This window comes from Arvicanthis niloticus, chromosome 2 (assembly GCF_011762505.2).
Source record: "Arvicanthis niloticus isolate mArvNil1 chromosome 2, mArvNil1.pat.X, whole genome shotgun sequence".
Taxonomy (NCBI): Eukaryota; Metazoa; Chordata; class Mammalia; order Rodentia; family Muridae; genus Arvicanthis; species Arvicanthis niloticus.
Window position 1 is genome coordinate 88,615,673 of NC_047659.1, and position 13,894 is coordinate 88,629,566.

At 45.6% G+C, this 13,894-nt stretch overlaps 1 protein-coding gene across 2 annotated transcripts in view; it reads right to left on the bottom strand.

Moving 5' to 3' along the window:
• Rasgrp1 (RAS guanyl releasing protein 1) overlaps positions 1-12,791 on the bottom strand; it is a 60,261-nt gene extending 47,470 nt beyond the window's left edge. The window contains exons 1-2 of one of the 2 annotated variants that reach the window (XM_034494929.2): positions 12,560-12,791; positions 8,246-8,430 (exon numbers count right to left, since the gene is read on the bottom strand). In XM_034494929.2, coding sequence (XP_034350820.2) covers positions 8,246-8,430; positions 12,560-12,594 — 220 coding nt within the window. In that variant the 5' untranslated portion in view covers positions 12,595-12,791. The remainder of the gene's footprint in view (positions 1-8,245; positions 8,431-12,559) is intronic. The other variant, XM_076929471.1, reaches the window with a different exon arrangement.
• Between the last annotated feature and the right edge of the window lie 1,103 nt (positions 12,792-13,894).

The window sequence follows — 13,894 nt, forward strand, 5'->3', positions numbered from 1 at the left end:
AGGGTGTCAGATTCACTGGAACTGGAATTATAGATAGTTGTGAGCCACCATGTAGGTGCTGGAATTGAACCAGGATCCTCTGGAAGAACAACCAGTGATCTTAACCTCTGAGCCATCTCTCTAGCCCTAGTGTTTTTCCTTTTGAACTGTATTTATGAAGTTTCCCAGAGTGAAGTGAATGGTTTTTAAAAGATATTAAAAATTTTTTAAAATATGAATTTTGAGTTTTAGTTAAATCTTAGGTACAGAATCATAAGAATGTGAATTAAATAAATATATAATATTAACTAAACACTGTACTATTTATTCATAATGATTATTCAAGTGCTGGTTATTAGTAAAATAATACTTTGAATATTTAAATAGATTAGATAAGTACTGTTATGTTTTATGTATCTCATCACAAAAAGGCCCACTTAGGAACAATATAGGCTCAGTCTACAGAAATTATTTAGAAAAATGAGATTTAAATGTGGTTGTGATTTTTAGTCTTCTAAGGTTATTGGTTCTATACACAGTTAAAAGCACTTTATACCTTAGCTCTGAAGGGTTTTCTTCAAGTTCACATTCAATATCATATTTGAGATCATGTTATTTCTTCTTCCAGACATTGCTTGGTTTCAGAACTGATCTAAATATTCTGTGACAGAATCAGGGAGACCAGGGTTCTGAGTGCCAGAGTGACCTGGCCATAGTAGTTTGGTGTGTAGCCCGAACCAGACTGGCCTTACACTTATCCCAGAAATAAAGCCAAAGGCTGTCTCTCCTCCAGCAATAACTTGCAAATGTTGCTGATCATTCCCAAGATCAGTATTAGAATAATTTTGATTTTTATTAAAATGACAGGAAGATATTCCCCAAGTGGTTGGAATATAGATTTTAAGTTTAGAATTAATAAATGACTAACAAGCTAAGATAAATTTAGCTACACAAAAGCACAAAAATTTCTACATATTGTAATAGTAAAATTAATGAAGGGATGAAAATAGGAGAAAGGTCATCAGCAAATGCTATCCAAGAAATCAACAGGCCCAAATACATAGCGGATCACAAACAGGTATGAAGAGACTGTTCTTGATTAGGAACACAACTACATACAAACTCATTAAAAACAAACAAACAAAACAAAACAAACAAACAAACAAACAAACAAACCAAGCCTGCTTAGCAAAGCTTGTGTGTTTGTTCTAGTGATGATGTCAGCACACAGTGGGAATAAAGGCAAATGACCAACGTAGATGGAGCCTCACACAGACAGAGACGGGTCATAACATGTGGAGGTCAGAAGTACAAGAAACTGAGAAAATAAGAAGGGCTTAATCCTGAAGAATGTGTAGAGGTGAGTTAAGAGAAATAAACCACATATAAGTAATAAGTTCAATTGCAAATAAAAATCTCTTGGATTTATCTTTGTCTTTAAGAAAATCCCAGCTTTGCTGATGTGTGATTTCTTCATCTTGTCTTGTCTTGACAAGACAACATGGAGAGCTGGTTACTTAAGGTATAAAAGAACCAAAAACCATGTCGGCCTTATTCCTGAGTGATGCAGAACAAAATTGTCGGGTTTGAGAGTCCCTTCCCTCTAGACAATGCTCTGAAGCACCCTGGGTTTGGTTCTGACGATGGTGGTATGCTGGTAAGCGTTTAACCTCGAGCTCTTTAGGGTTGGGTCTGAGGAGGCTGTGCTGGCAGTAATGTTGCTTATTCCTAAGGTGTGACTACACCTGCAAAGCCAAGCTCCCAGCCTGCCTTGCTGCAGATGGGCCAGTGGAGGCACTGCACTGCAGCAAAAGCCTCTGTAGCGTTCTCACCGTACAGACACGATGGACACACCCTCCAAAGCATGCAGAACAGCAAACATGACCACACATTAGAAAGTGATCAGTTTCCAATGTTTGTCTTCTGTGAACTTATTCAGCACACATGCACATAACGAAATCTTTATTGGCAGCTCTATTTAACAACTGGCTTACAGAATTAGACAAAATGGGATGGTTTAGATCTCGTGTGCTGGATAATCATCCAGTATGCCACAGCTGGCAGATAATCTCCCTCCACTCTCATCCACACACTTCCATACCCATAAAAAGAAAGTAAATTACAGGTCCATCTCATCCTTGACTTCTTCAGCACTTGGCAATATACCCATCATTGTCCATGTTTAGGATTCTCATAATCATGACTGGCCATGTGGTTTATAAGATCCAATAGGTATGAAAAGATACCCCCTCTCACCATTATAGTTGACTATTAAGAATGTCAAGACTGTGGTGGCATTGAAGTTGTACCGACGAACTTGGCCCTGCCTATGCGGTATTATTATTTCTCCAGTTTTTCCTCTATGTTCCCCAGGGCAGAAGCCCAGCTTGGTTGTATCCCAAACTCCAGTACTTAGCTTCAGTAAGTGCTTCAGGCATGAGGCAACAATTAGAGGGCCAGGAGGTAAGTTTGCCTCTAAGATGCCCTTCTCGGAGGCTCTCAGAGGGCCTGTCACTGTTCTGTCAACAGAACAGACTGCTTTTAAATTTCTATTATTTCCCAATGAAAGCCTTAAAAAATCTACCGGCAAACGGATTCATTTGGCTGGTTGTTCAAGGGAAATTCGCATTTCTCTAGCTCCTCCCAGCTCAGCCTCTTCTGGAAGGCCTGTGAGTCCAGGAAGCTGGCTGGAGATGAGAATGGAGATATTACTGTAGCATTGGAAATGGGTCTGAACATCCCCAATGTGGCAAATGTAAGCCTGATGAAAAGTCTCTGAGAGAGAGCAAGGAACGAAGCCGTGGGTACCACATCTACTTTCTGTCGAGTACTCCAACTCCCGTCCCCCAACCCCCCCCCCCCCTCACCCCCCCCCCCCCCCCCGCTCTGACTGTAAGACTGACAGGTTGTAAATTTTGTTGAAAGCTTGTGCTGGGATTTCCAACATGCTCCCAGGCAGAGGGCATCTCTAATTAAACCCTGCTGGACCACTTCATGCTCCCACGAGGCTGGCTTCCCTGAGAGCTTTACCAGTTGGTAAATTGAAAAACTTACTTGCTCCATTATTTCTCAGAGGTGTTTGTGGTTTGTGTCTTCCTAGAAAGCCTGAGACCATGTCCTGGGACGTCCAAGGAGCAAGTGGGCTACAGGGAAGTGGCGCTCAGTATAGGTTCATGAGGGACTGCATGTCTGATATACTCACACAGGATGAGACTCTATTGCAGCAGAGAGAACACAAGCCTCAGAGAGCCGACCTGAGCTTTGGTCTCAGCATCTGGCCCAGTGATGAGCTGGACCACTAATGTGTACTTTCCTTCTCCTGAATCCCAGTTCCCTATTAGCTAAGAGAGGAAACTAATAAGGCTGTGTGAAAGCACAGCAGGGTCAGGTCAGGGAAAGTCCCATTCCCCCACTGCACCCATGGTCCATAAGTGCTCAACATATCCTCTGTCTTTCAGTCAGCCATAAGATTCATTTCTCTGGGTCCAACTACTGAAGAAAAGTACCCAGAATTCCTGAGAAATTGCAGACCTTACGAATCATTGTTTCAAGGACTGATTTTGCCCCAGGACACAGGGAGAGCTCCTGGAGATAAGAAAAGTTTGAGGTGGAGAGGGTTAAACCATCTCCTTCCTCAGACCCAAGAGTCACCAGAACTCACACACATGAGAGGGAAGATATTCCAGGGGCACTGGCCGATACCAGTCCAGCAGAGACACAGTAAAGGGCTCTTTAGCATAAGTGGCACACTGACCAAAGAATGGCAGGCCTCTCCACAGGGCTAGGAACAGCCATGCTGGGCACTTGTGACACTCCCAAGGGTTTGGGAAAGGGTGCCCCAATGACTGTTGTTGTTTTCTATGAGAAACCTTGTAAATCTGGGGGAGTCCACTGAGGAGGCTTCAGGGACAGCTGAGGCCTACACATAGGGATTGTTATCAGCAGTAGGTAAGGCTTTATATATGTGACCTTGTATACATGGCTTGGTGCTTGCAGTTGACAAGTGCTAAGTACCCATCAGTGTCATAGAGCATGGTATGGGTGCCTGTCTCCTATACACCTTGCGTCAGTGTGCAGAATTAAAGCTGCAGAGATGAGGAATATCCAGCTTTCCTTTCGCTGCGGAGGGGTCTGTAGTTCCAGCAAGCACATATTTGCCTTGCTCAGCCCCATTTTTAAAGACAGGTATAGTGTTTTACCTGTAATTCATTAAGGTCTATAAAGAGTTTGGTATTTAGCTAGACCACAGTACAGAAACTATTGTTACTAGTTGTAAAATCTTCCTAGATTGGGAAACATTAGTACAATGCACACACATGGAAATTTACATATATAAGTTTGACTCAAATAAAGATGAATTCTGGCTATTTCTTGTACTGAATGGAATGTGGTTTCTAACTGAGGGAGACCAGGCCTGCAGACTAGCAAGGGTGCCAGATTACCTTGTGCAACACAAAATCTCTTCTGAGAATATGAGGCCTATCTTGGGGAGTGAGCCACATCTGTACCAGCTCAGGGTACAAATGGCTTCTGGGGACAGAGGTAGAAGAAAAAGGCAGCACGTTTTCTATTTAGATGGTGGGTACAAAGTGTGTTGTTTCAGATCTCAGATGCCCCACTTTTTTCTCTTGTTCATCCAATGGAGATAATAATACTTGACCTACTTCAGGGTTGTTTTGAATATAAAAGAAAAATCAATACATACAGAAAACCAAGAAAAAAAGTAACGCCCCATATAATATATGCCACTCGGATACACTGTCCTTGGCCCCAACATCCAGATCTGGACACAGAGGAACTGCTTGCAAGCATTCTCTCTGGGCCACATGTGCACATGTTCCCTGATGCTATCAGAGTTCTCTTGCACAGAAAGGAGACATGAAAGGACTTTGTTGGGGTATTTGATTTTTCCACTTGGCCCCAATGCTGGTAGCCCTCTTGCAAAGTGAGAAAGAAGTGAAAAGCCTGAGTACTTCTCATAGGTCTTTAGCCTCTGTAACAGATGTGCTTCACCCGCTGTGATGATCTACCTCACCACGCTTGGAACGGGTTAACCAGCAGCCACACTCACGATCTGGAGCATGCCCTCTGATTAAAACAGAAGGTGGGAGTGGACGGGTACACGGGTGAAGCAATGGAAGGGAGGCTTGGTGTTTGTAATCACAGATCTGTAACCTTCTGACACTGGGAGGCTTGCTGGGGGCCTTCCACAGTACCTTCATTTGCATCTGTAGCCTTCAGGGCTTTGTATTCCAGCCTTCTATGGGAACAGTTGCGGGAAGAGATGGACAACTGATACTTAATAATGCTCAAGAGACAGCTTTCAGTAAACAAGTCTCAATGCTCATGAGGTTTTAAACAGTAATTAGATTATCCCTTAGGTGTACCTGAGACATGAATAAAACCCCAGTTTCCAGAAATATCTACCTACTGTTTCTCTCTTCAGGTACCCTCTCCAGTATCCCAGTCAGACTCTCTGGGACCACTGGCATTGTTTGTTTACTCTGTCTAGCAGGAGTCACCACCTGAGGCCATTAAGCACTGGAAGGCTGGCTGTTTTGGCATGAATTAAAGTTTACACTTGATTTTGTTTTAACTAATTAAAATGTGTATGACAATAGCCCCTGTGTTTGGGGGCTGCAGGAGCTGTGTATACAGCCTCTGTGAATTACATCCTAGGCATCTTCATGAAGGTGGAGTGAGAAGGTAGGAAAAAGTAAAGAAAGGAATTAATCTAGTTGTCTTTATCTTCAAACCAGCTTTTCAGGGATCAGCGTGAAGCTCCTCCCACAACAGCTAGGTCAACTGATAACAAGAGGCCTACTCACAAAGGCAGGCCTCTAACTCTTCCCTGGCTTTGGCGGTTTTGTGTCTTTCATGTAAACTCTGTGATGGGAAATTCGGCAACATATAATAGAGAAAGCCTGGAATTTTGTCCACAGCATGCTTATGCCCAGGGGCTGTGAGGTGACTGCTGCTCCTTATCAGTGAGTCCTGATTCAAAGCCTACCTAGTACAAGGAACTTGCTCCTGAACACCTCACCTTTGTTTATTATCCTGTGTGTGGTGTATGTGTGTGTGTGAATGTGTGTGTGTGTGAATGTGTGTGTGAGTGTGTGTGTGTGTGTGTGTAAATGTGTGTGTGTGTGTGTGTGTGTGTGTGTGTGTGTGCGCGCGCGTGCTCGCGCGTGTGCATGGGCGTCTGTGTGTCTGTGTTCCTGAACTGGGTATTTCACAGGTGCCATCAGTGCTAATGAAACAGGTACTTGGTCACCGTGACTTTTCTTGGGTGCCACCCAGTGCAGGGTCAGGCATAATTACGAACTAAATGAATGCTTCTTGGTAATGGCCTGAAGGATTTTAGCCTCAGTAGGGCTTACTCAGCTACTTCACTTTAAAGCACTACTTTTCACCTTTACATATTGCAGAAAACAATGTACCATTGGCTTTGTAGGGCTCCTTGGAGGAGTGGGTCATGATTGGTTATTTTTGGAAAGGACTCTAGAATTGGCCATGTATTTTTAAGGTTGAAGCCCCAATTATTTGAAAGGTAAGAGAACAGGATTGCACTCATCAGGAGGTTGAAAGATTGGTAGAAAAAGAAGAAAGATCACATGATAAACATAGTTATGGTCTCAGCGCTCTCAGCAGTGAAATAGAGAGTAAAGGTCCTTGTTCATGCAATAGTCATACTATGTTCTCTGCAGGTCTACTAAATACAATTAGCAGCCAAGAAGCAGGACATTTGTAGCTTATCTAACAAGACTAACTACTACCACTGGCCACTGGTCTCCACCAGCTTCTAGGTGTCTCCTTGAATGCATACATTGTCTACGATGGTTTTGAAACACAAAGCTATTCAATCTGGAGGTGAAGATGTAGCTTAGCAGTAGAAAATTCATCTAGAATTAGTCTTTCAGGTAAAGATAAATCAGAGAACAGAATGAATGGCCTTTTCTTTTTCAGGGATGGAGACTGCACTGAAGCCCTTGCAGGTTAGGTAAACACTGCCCCTGAGTCACACGCCCAATCCTCTCCTTTTCAAAATCAAGAAGTCTACAGCCAACAATACTTAAAAGTAGTGATTCTCAAAGTGGAGGTCTGGTAGCAGCTGCCACAGCCTCACCTGGGACCTTGTTAGAAATGCAAATTGTTGGACCCCACCCTGGCCAGACCTACTCAAGCAGACACTCTGGGGGTGGGACCTAGCCATCTGCATTACAAAAAAAAAAAAAAAAAAAAAAAAAAAAAAAAAAAAAAAAAAAAAAAAAAAGACTAAAACCCTCCACTTGACTATGTGTGCAAGAATAAGGAGCACTTTTAAATCAAAATTGAGGCAGTTGCACAAAAAGAATCTCCCCAAAGTGCCAAGTCTTTTCCAATTCTATAAATAAGGTCCTTATTTGGACCCAAACACCAACAGTGCCCACTTCTGAGAGCTGAGGTCTCCCCTCTGCTCTCCGGGAGAGTCAGGCCGGGGTGGCCTGATGCTTCAGAGCTGAGTCCCATAAACTCATCTCCTTCCCAGAGGGAGATGCAGGAATATAGAAAAGACGACACCACAGATGCTGAAAATCTCCGAATCAATAGGTTTCACTGAAATCTGTCCGTTTTAATTCTGCCCTTTTCGAAGCAAACCCAATATTTAATACTTTCAAGTCACCATTTCATAAGCAACCATCAACAGAAATGCTTACTTAAAAAGAACTCTTCAGGGCATTGCTTGTTGGCAGTACCCAAGGCAGCACCTGGAGCATACACTGCGGGCCTATGTGCCCACATGCTCAGTTCCTCCCACCTCGGCCTGCAATACCTGAGCAAATCGCCTTCTAGTCACAAACACAAGCACAAGTCCAGATTGTAAGAGGGAACTGTTGAGACCTTATTTGTCCAAATGACCTAAAGGTTTTCAAATTTTATTTGGCGATATGAGACAGACTTATTTTTTGACTCCAAGAACTGGAGGACAGAAAAGTATCACAGTCCAATATCATTTTTTTCCCACCATGAGACAAACTACCATGCAAGGGAAATGCCAACTCTGCTCACTAAGTTCTCACTTCAAATTGTACTTCTCATCACGACCTATTCCACCCACATAGTCATGTGCCGTAAGCACTGCAGACTGTCTCCAACATTTCAAAAGCTCAAAAGTTATTTTTAAAGCCAAAATACAATCTAGGTTGCTCTTGTATAAGACACTTTTTAAAGCAAAGAACAAAATAACACAGCAATCTCCATATAGGTGGGCAGTTGCCCAACTCACCAAAAGACTGAATGCAGCTGTCAATAAGATCATCCAGGCTGGCTCCTTTGGCCAAATGTCCCAGGGACACCATCATTCGGAACTGAGTGATCTGGGCCAAGCTGGGCTGGGCAGGGAGAGGGCTGTTGGTTGATTTGGCCTCTAGTCTTGCTTTGGGGCCAGCTCTGGAGCCATGGCAAGGTTTCCTGGGGGAAAGAGAGACTCAAGTGAGGATAGACAAAGCAGTTGGGGGTCTCGCTGGCAGCTCCAGGCTCTGAAGACCAAGTGAAGAGGAGATAGGACAGTGAATCCCTGAAGCTGGGCTGGTAGAAGGCATACCCCTCCCACTTGGCAAAAGCACTGAACGGACTGGTTGGCTGTTAAAGAGACATCTCCTCAGCAAATGACAAGGTGAGATTCCAGGGCAGCAATAGCCTTCTCCCCATTGGGGTAAGGACTGCTCTATGCTGCCATCTCTCTTCCAGAAGGGGAGGTGCAGAGGGAGGAGGGTACCTTGGTGTCCCTTAGCTTCTAGTTGCTAGGCTACAAACCTGGGGTCTGAAGGACTCGTTCAGTTAGCATCCTTTTTGACTAGTTTCATTCATTTAAGCAATGCCTAAGATACAGAAGGGCAGGAGGCCCTGCAAACTAGCTTTAAGAACCTTGAAAGTAGGGGTGGCATTTAGAGTTTTCAGCCATCTCTACATTTCTTACAAATCTTGGCTGGTTTTAATAAATGGTTTCATTTTTGATGACACAAGGAACCACTATGAATCATTTAGGCCAAAACAGTATCCCAGCAAGTCTTTACATTGATCTGTGACAAAGAGAAAATGGGAAGGGGTTGGCTCTGAGCTGAGCTGCCTGCTCTAGAGCTGAATGCAAAATAAGGATTTGGATCTGAAGATGGCTTAGGAGTCTGGTGGATCTTCACCTATTCATCCTTAGCTTTATTGGGCATAATCTGGTCATTACAGTGTCTCATGCAGTATGTTTTACTCTCCTCTTTATTCAAAAACACATGGAGACTCACATCTATAATCTGAAAGTTTAATAATGATAGGCATTTTTGCTGATAGCTTTTTGGCATGTACTTAGTTCTTTTCCTTTTGCATCCTTAGCTATTTATTGTTTACTGTCAAAGAAGAGAAGGGGGCACTCCAGAAACATAGCACATATTATAATCACAAACCTTCATTGATTAGTCACATATTTATTCCATGAGCAAGACATTACAGTAGGCCAGGGGAGACCATGGTGAGATAGCCTTTGTAACTTTCTCTGTAAATTATACATGTCCATTGCTTGTTAGTTTATTTTTGTATAAAGTCATCTCGTAGTTTCTTAATACGAAATGCTCTAGTAGGAGAATCTGACCAAGACAATGAATGTAATTAAGTAACTTGTAGGTGAATGTCTCAAGAGTTATGAGGGCAAAGTGGAAGGCAAAGCAGTTTCCAGGGGCTGTGAGGAAAAGCTTCTTTGGCAAGGTAAAAACCTCACTCAGAAAAGGCCAACCAAATCCGTAGTTAAAGCAAGCAAGTAAGCAAGCAAGCAAGCAAGCAAGCAAACAAACCATCCCCCCCCCCCCCCCCCCCCCCCCCCCCGCACACCTGGTTTCTGGGAAACCACCCTGCACAAAGACAGTACCCTGAACATGGGCCACATCACACAGCCAGACCCCATGGGGCTCAGTTCCAAACTGGGACCAATAAAGCCCAGTCACCCTGGTGACTGGGAACCTGCTAACCCAAGCCACTGACTCTTGAAGGATCAGGATGGTACTGCAGAAATCCATCAAACTCTTGACCCACCACTGACTTTTATCCAGGACCCGGGAGGATCAGGTCAGTGCCTGAGAATAAAATGATATCCTGAAAACAGCAACAGTCCACATGAAGTAAGTTTCTATGTTCCAAAGACACTGTACAGGAATTTGCATTGTGTCTGAAGCTACCTATCTAGAAAGATGCTACCTTGTGATATAGAAACTGAGTCATACACATACCGATGCTGTTCATACGGGCTATCTCAGGGACTAGTACCTGGGGCCCCTCTTGCTTTTATTCATCTAGTAGGCTTTTTTTTTTTTTTTTTTTTGCATGAAACTGTGTGCTTATCAACACACTAAAATTGGCGAGTAGATTGTCAAGAGACTAAAAGGACTTATTCAATGTATAACAAAAGTCAGGTGCTTCAGAAAGATGGCCGGTGATGTGGAGGTGGCATCTCAGCGCTTACTCATTCAGCAGGTCCCTGGAATGGTCCTCAGGAACCAAGAGCTGACTAGTCTCTCCACAGTGCTTTCCCAAACATCTACAGATATGCAACAGAGGTATATGTGGCCACAAATGCACAGTAGGCTAGCAGACAGCTTCCTTAGCACCAGGCCACACTTCCTAGCTTGGCCCCCTTGCCTTCCTAGAAAACAGACAATTATCTAAACCTAGTCCAGCGAGGATCGATTCAGGGGGCATGAGAAACTAGGGAAGGCAAAGTGTTCAAAGCCAGCCACACTCTGTGGGTTGTGAGTCTTGTCCAGTCTCTTGACTGCCTGCCCTGGAAAAACTCTTGGATCATACTCCTTTCTTTTCTTTCTTTCTTTAAAATTTTTTTTTTAAAATAACCCTTTTTGTTTTTGTTTGTTTGTTTTTTGAAACAGGGGTCTTACTAGGTGACCCAGAGTGACGTGAAACTATCAGTCTTTTAGGTGCTGGGATTGCAAATATGCCCCATCATATCTGTTTGAAAACGAACAAACCTACCACTCCACCAGAATGCAACCAGAGGAATTAAAAGAAATATCTTTTTTTTTTCTTTCATGAGACTAAGGATCAAAGCCAGGGTTGTTGCATGCCAGGCACTCTTCACTAAGTTAGATCCTGCCCCGCATCCTCCGCCCTCTCCCCTCCCTCCACCTCTTGGTAGGATGGTTGTAGGTAAGGATTTACACAGTGCTTTATTATAGAAAATTTTGAGAATGCTTTAACTATTCGAAGAATGAACAGTTTCTGATTCTGCAACGTCGTGTTTTTAAAGGGCAACAGCCACACGTTTCCAGTTAAACTTATGAATTAAATAAAACAAAACAACAACAAAATCTTGAAAGAAAGAAACCCATTAACTTCAAGATGTTTTCTCAGCCTTCCCCATCCCCCAGAGCCTGGGGAGAGGTTTCGAAGTCTGAACTGGTTTGGAGGACTTAGTCTCCAGGCACCTCAGGATACCCAGGTATCCTCAGGGTAAAGGAGGAAACAGAGGAGAGCCGGAGCATCTCGTTGTTGCTTTTAAGAGGAAGCAGCTTTCACAAGGCCATTTCTGCTGAGTGTACCTTCCAGCCCTGCCCCATGCCGCCAATAATACAGAGTTAATTCAACAGACAGATCCACTGCAGTGTAGCGCAAAGTAAAGTAGAGAATACCCAGGGGATGGTTGGCCCAGCAGGGAATTATAATGGGCATAGTTACTCAGGTGCAATCATATCTGAATCCACGAGAATGGCGTTGTGAAGGACACAACATGTTCGGCCCTAACCAAGCCGAAGTGGCGTTCAGGCAGTGACCGGGTGCTGGTGTTTTGAGGACAAACGCTAAATTTCTTGACATCCCCCCAACCCCCACTCCAGGCCCCTTACTGCTGCCCAAGAGATGGACTGTTCATAGCCACTCTTCCTTCACCTTCCGTCTCTCAAATATCTCTCTAGAATATGAGAGGGGGCGGGGGAGGGAGGGAAGACAGTAGACTCATAGACCACTGATTTGGAAACTTATTATTATTTTTTTTCTCAAAGGGCAGCCAGCCAAGCTCTGCCACCTCCGCTTGCAGCCATAGCTGTGGGTCGCTCCTGAAAGGCCTGGAGAGTCCGTAAGGTGGCGCTGCCCTAGACCCGCGCCGGCAGCAGGTGCCTGGGGTGCAGAAAGTGTGCGAGTGGGAGTTCCCGGGGGTGCCCTGACGAAGAGCATCCAGGGAGGTCGACTGTTGTGGGGGCGCTGGGTAGGTGAAAGGTTTGGTTGGGCCCAGACCACTCTGTTCAGGTGACTTGTGGCCTCGCCACCCCAGCATGGGAGACTATGCACAGAGGACTGTCTGACTGTCCTCCCGGCCTGGTGTGCTGGACTCTGTCTGTCTCACGCCCATCCTCCCCCGACTTCAATCTTGACCCGGCTCTTGGGTCCCCGATCATGGTCTACCCCTGAAAGCAACTCTCCTCCGAGAGAGGCGCCCTAGTCGTCTAATCCCTCCTCTTACCCACTGGTGAGAATCGCAGGGGACAATCGCTCAGCTATCCCTCTCCAGTAGAGGTGCAGCGCTCTCTGAGGAGCCGCAGCTACTCACCGCGGAGCCTCTCTCGTCTTGCCCAGGGTTCCCATGGCCGCGGCTCTCTGCGCCCCTGGAGCCGTCTCACCTGGAGCGGTGGGATCGGCTCGGCCGGGTGCGGCGCATCCCTCGGCCGCCGCCGGCCCTCGCAGCCCGGAGCCGGCCACTCTCGGAGCCGGGCGAGCCGACCCAGGCGCACCCGCAGGCACAAAGTTTGTGCGAGCGCGCTTCCTACGCTCGCTCCCGCGCGCGCGCGCGCACTCTCGCACCAACCACCTGACAGGCGCTGATGTTATCATCAGGCTGGAGGAAACGTAGGGCACCCTCAGCTCTTCTTCGAATCCTGCCCCCATTACTCGGTAGCGCCCCAAGGGCCTGTGCCGCCCTCGCTTCTCCCTTCACCCCTGCCTGCCAAAGAGTTAGGTCCAAGGGGTGCAGCGTGGGTTACCCCAAAATTAACCCAGATAGAGCCTTGCAGAAGAGTTGCTTCCACCTAAGGCCACGGGTCCCCTGGGGAGCTCTTCTGAGACCCTTTCCCGAATGGCAGTACTGTCTTGTATGTATCAGTAGGGGGTTTGGGCAGGGAAGGCAGAAATCCCCTAAACTACTGTGCACTTTGTTCTCTTTGGCACATTTTAAAAGAGAGTGTGTGCTCTGCACCCGGGAGAAGGCGGTGGGTGTGGAGGTGAGCTCCGGAGGTGTGATCCATGGCAGGCTTGAGACAGCTGCTTGGAGTCTGTGGGTGTAGTAGACCAAGGGAGCCTAGCGGGAGTGGAAGGCTGGGGGAGGGGCTTTCTGTCAATATTAGTGTGCCAGCAGACCTGGCCAAGAGGAAAGACCTACCTACTACTTGTCTGAGACACGGCTATGGTAGTTACAGCCGCTAATGCTGATCCAGTGCTGTTTCCTACACGTTTCCTCCTTAAGCCACCCCTCCAAATGCAAAGAAGGCACTGCTTACGGTTTAGAGAACACTGGGCTCTCACAGCCAGCAAACAGAAGAGAGGTGGCCCCGACTGAGATCTGCCTGGCGCCTCTAAGTCCCTGCTGGACTGGCCTAATAACACGCTCGTTATTGCTGTCACATCCCGTGATCTTCCCTGCCACAACGCTCTGGACTTTAAGACCTCCTGTTATATCTTGTGTATTTCCTCGTGTTTATGTGCAGTGTTGTCCTAGAAAAGAATTCAGGATCACTTACAAGAATACACGACCTACAAAAATAAGTATGAGAAACAACAGCAACAAAACAAGGCTGATGAAATGGGGCTAGAAGTGCAGAGGATTCTAAAATTGTGGACCGAGGAACACTTACGAATTTGGAAAACAGAATCTGATACACACTTGCTTCAA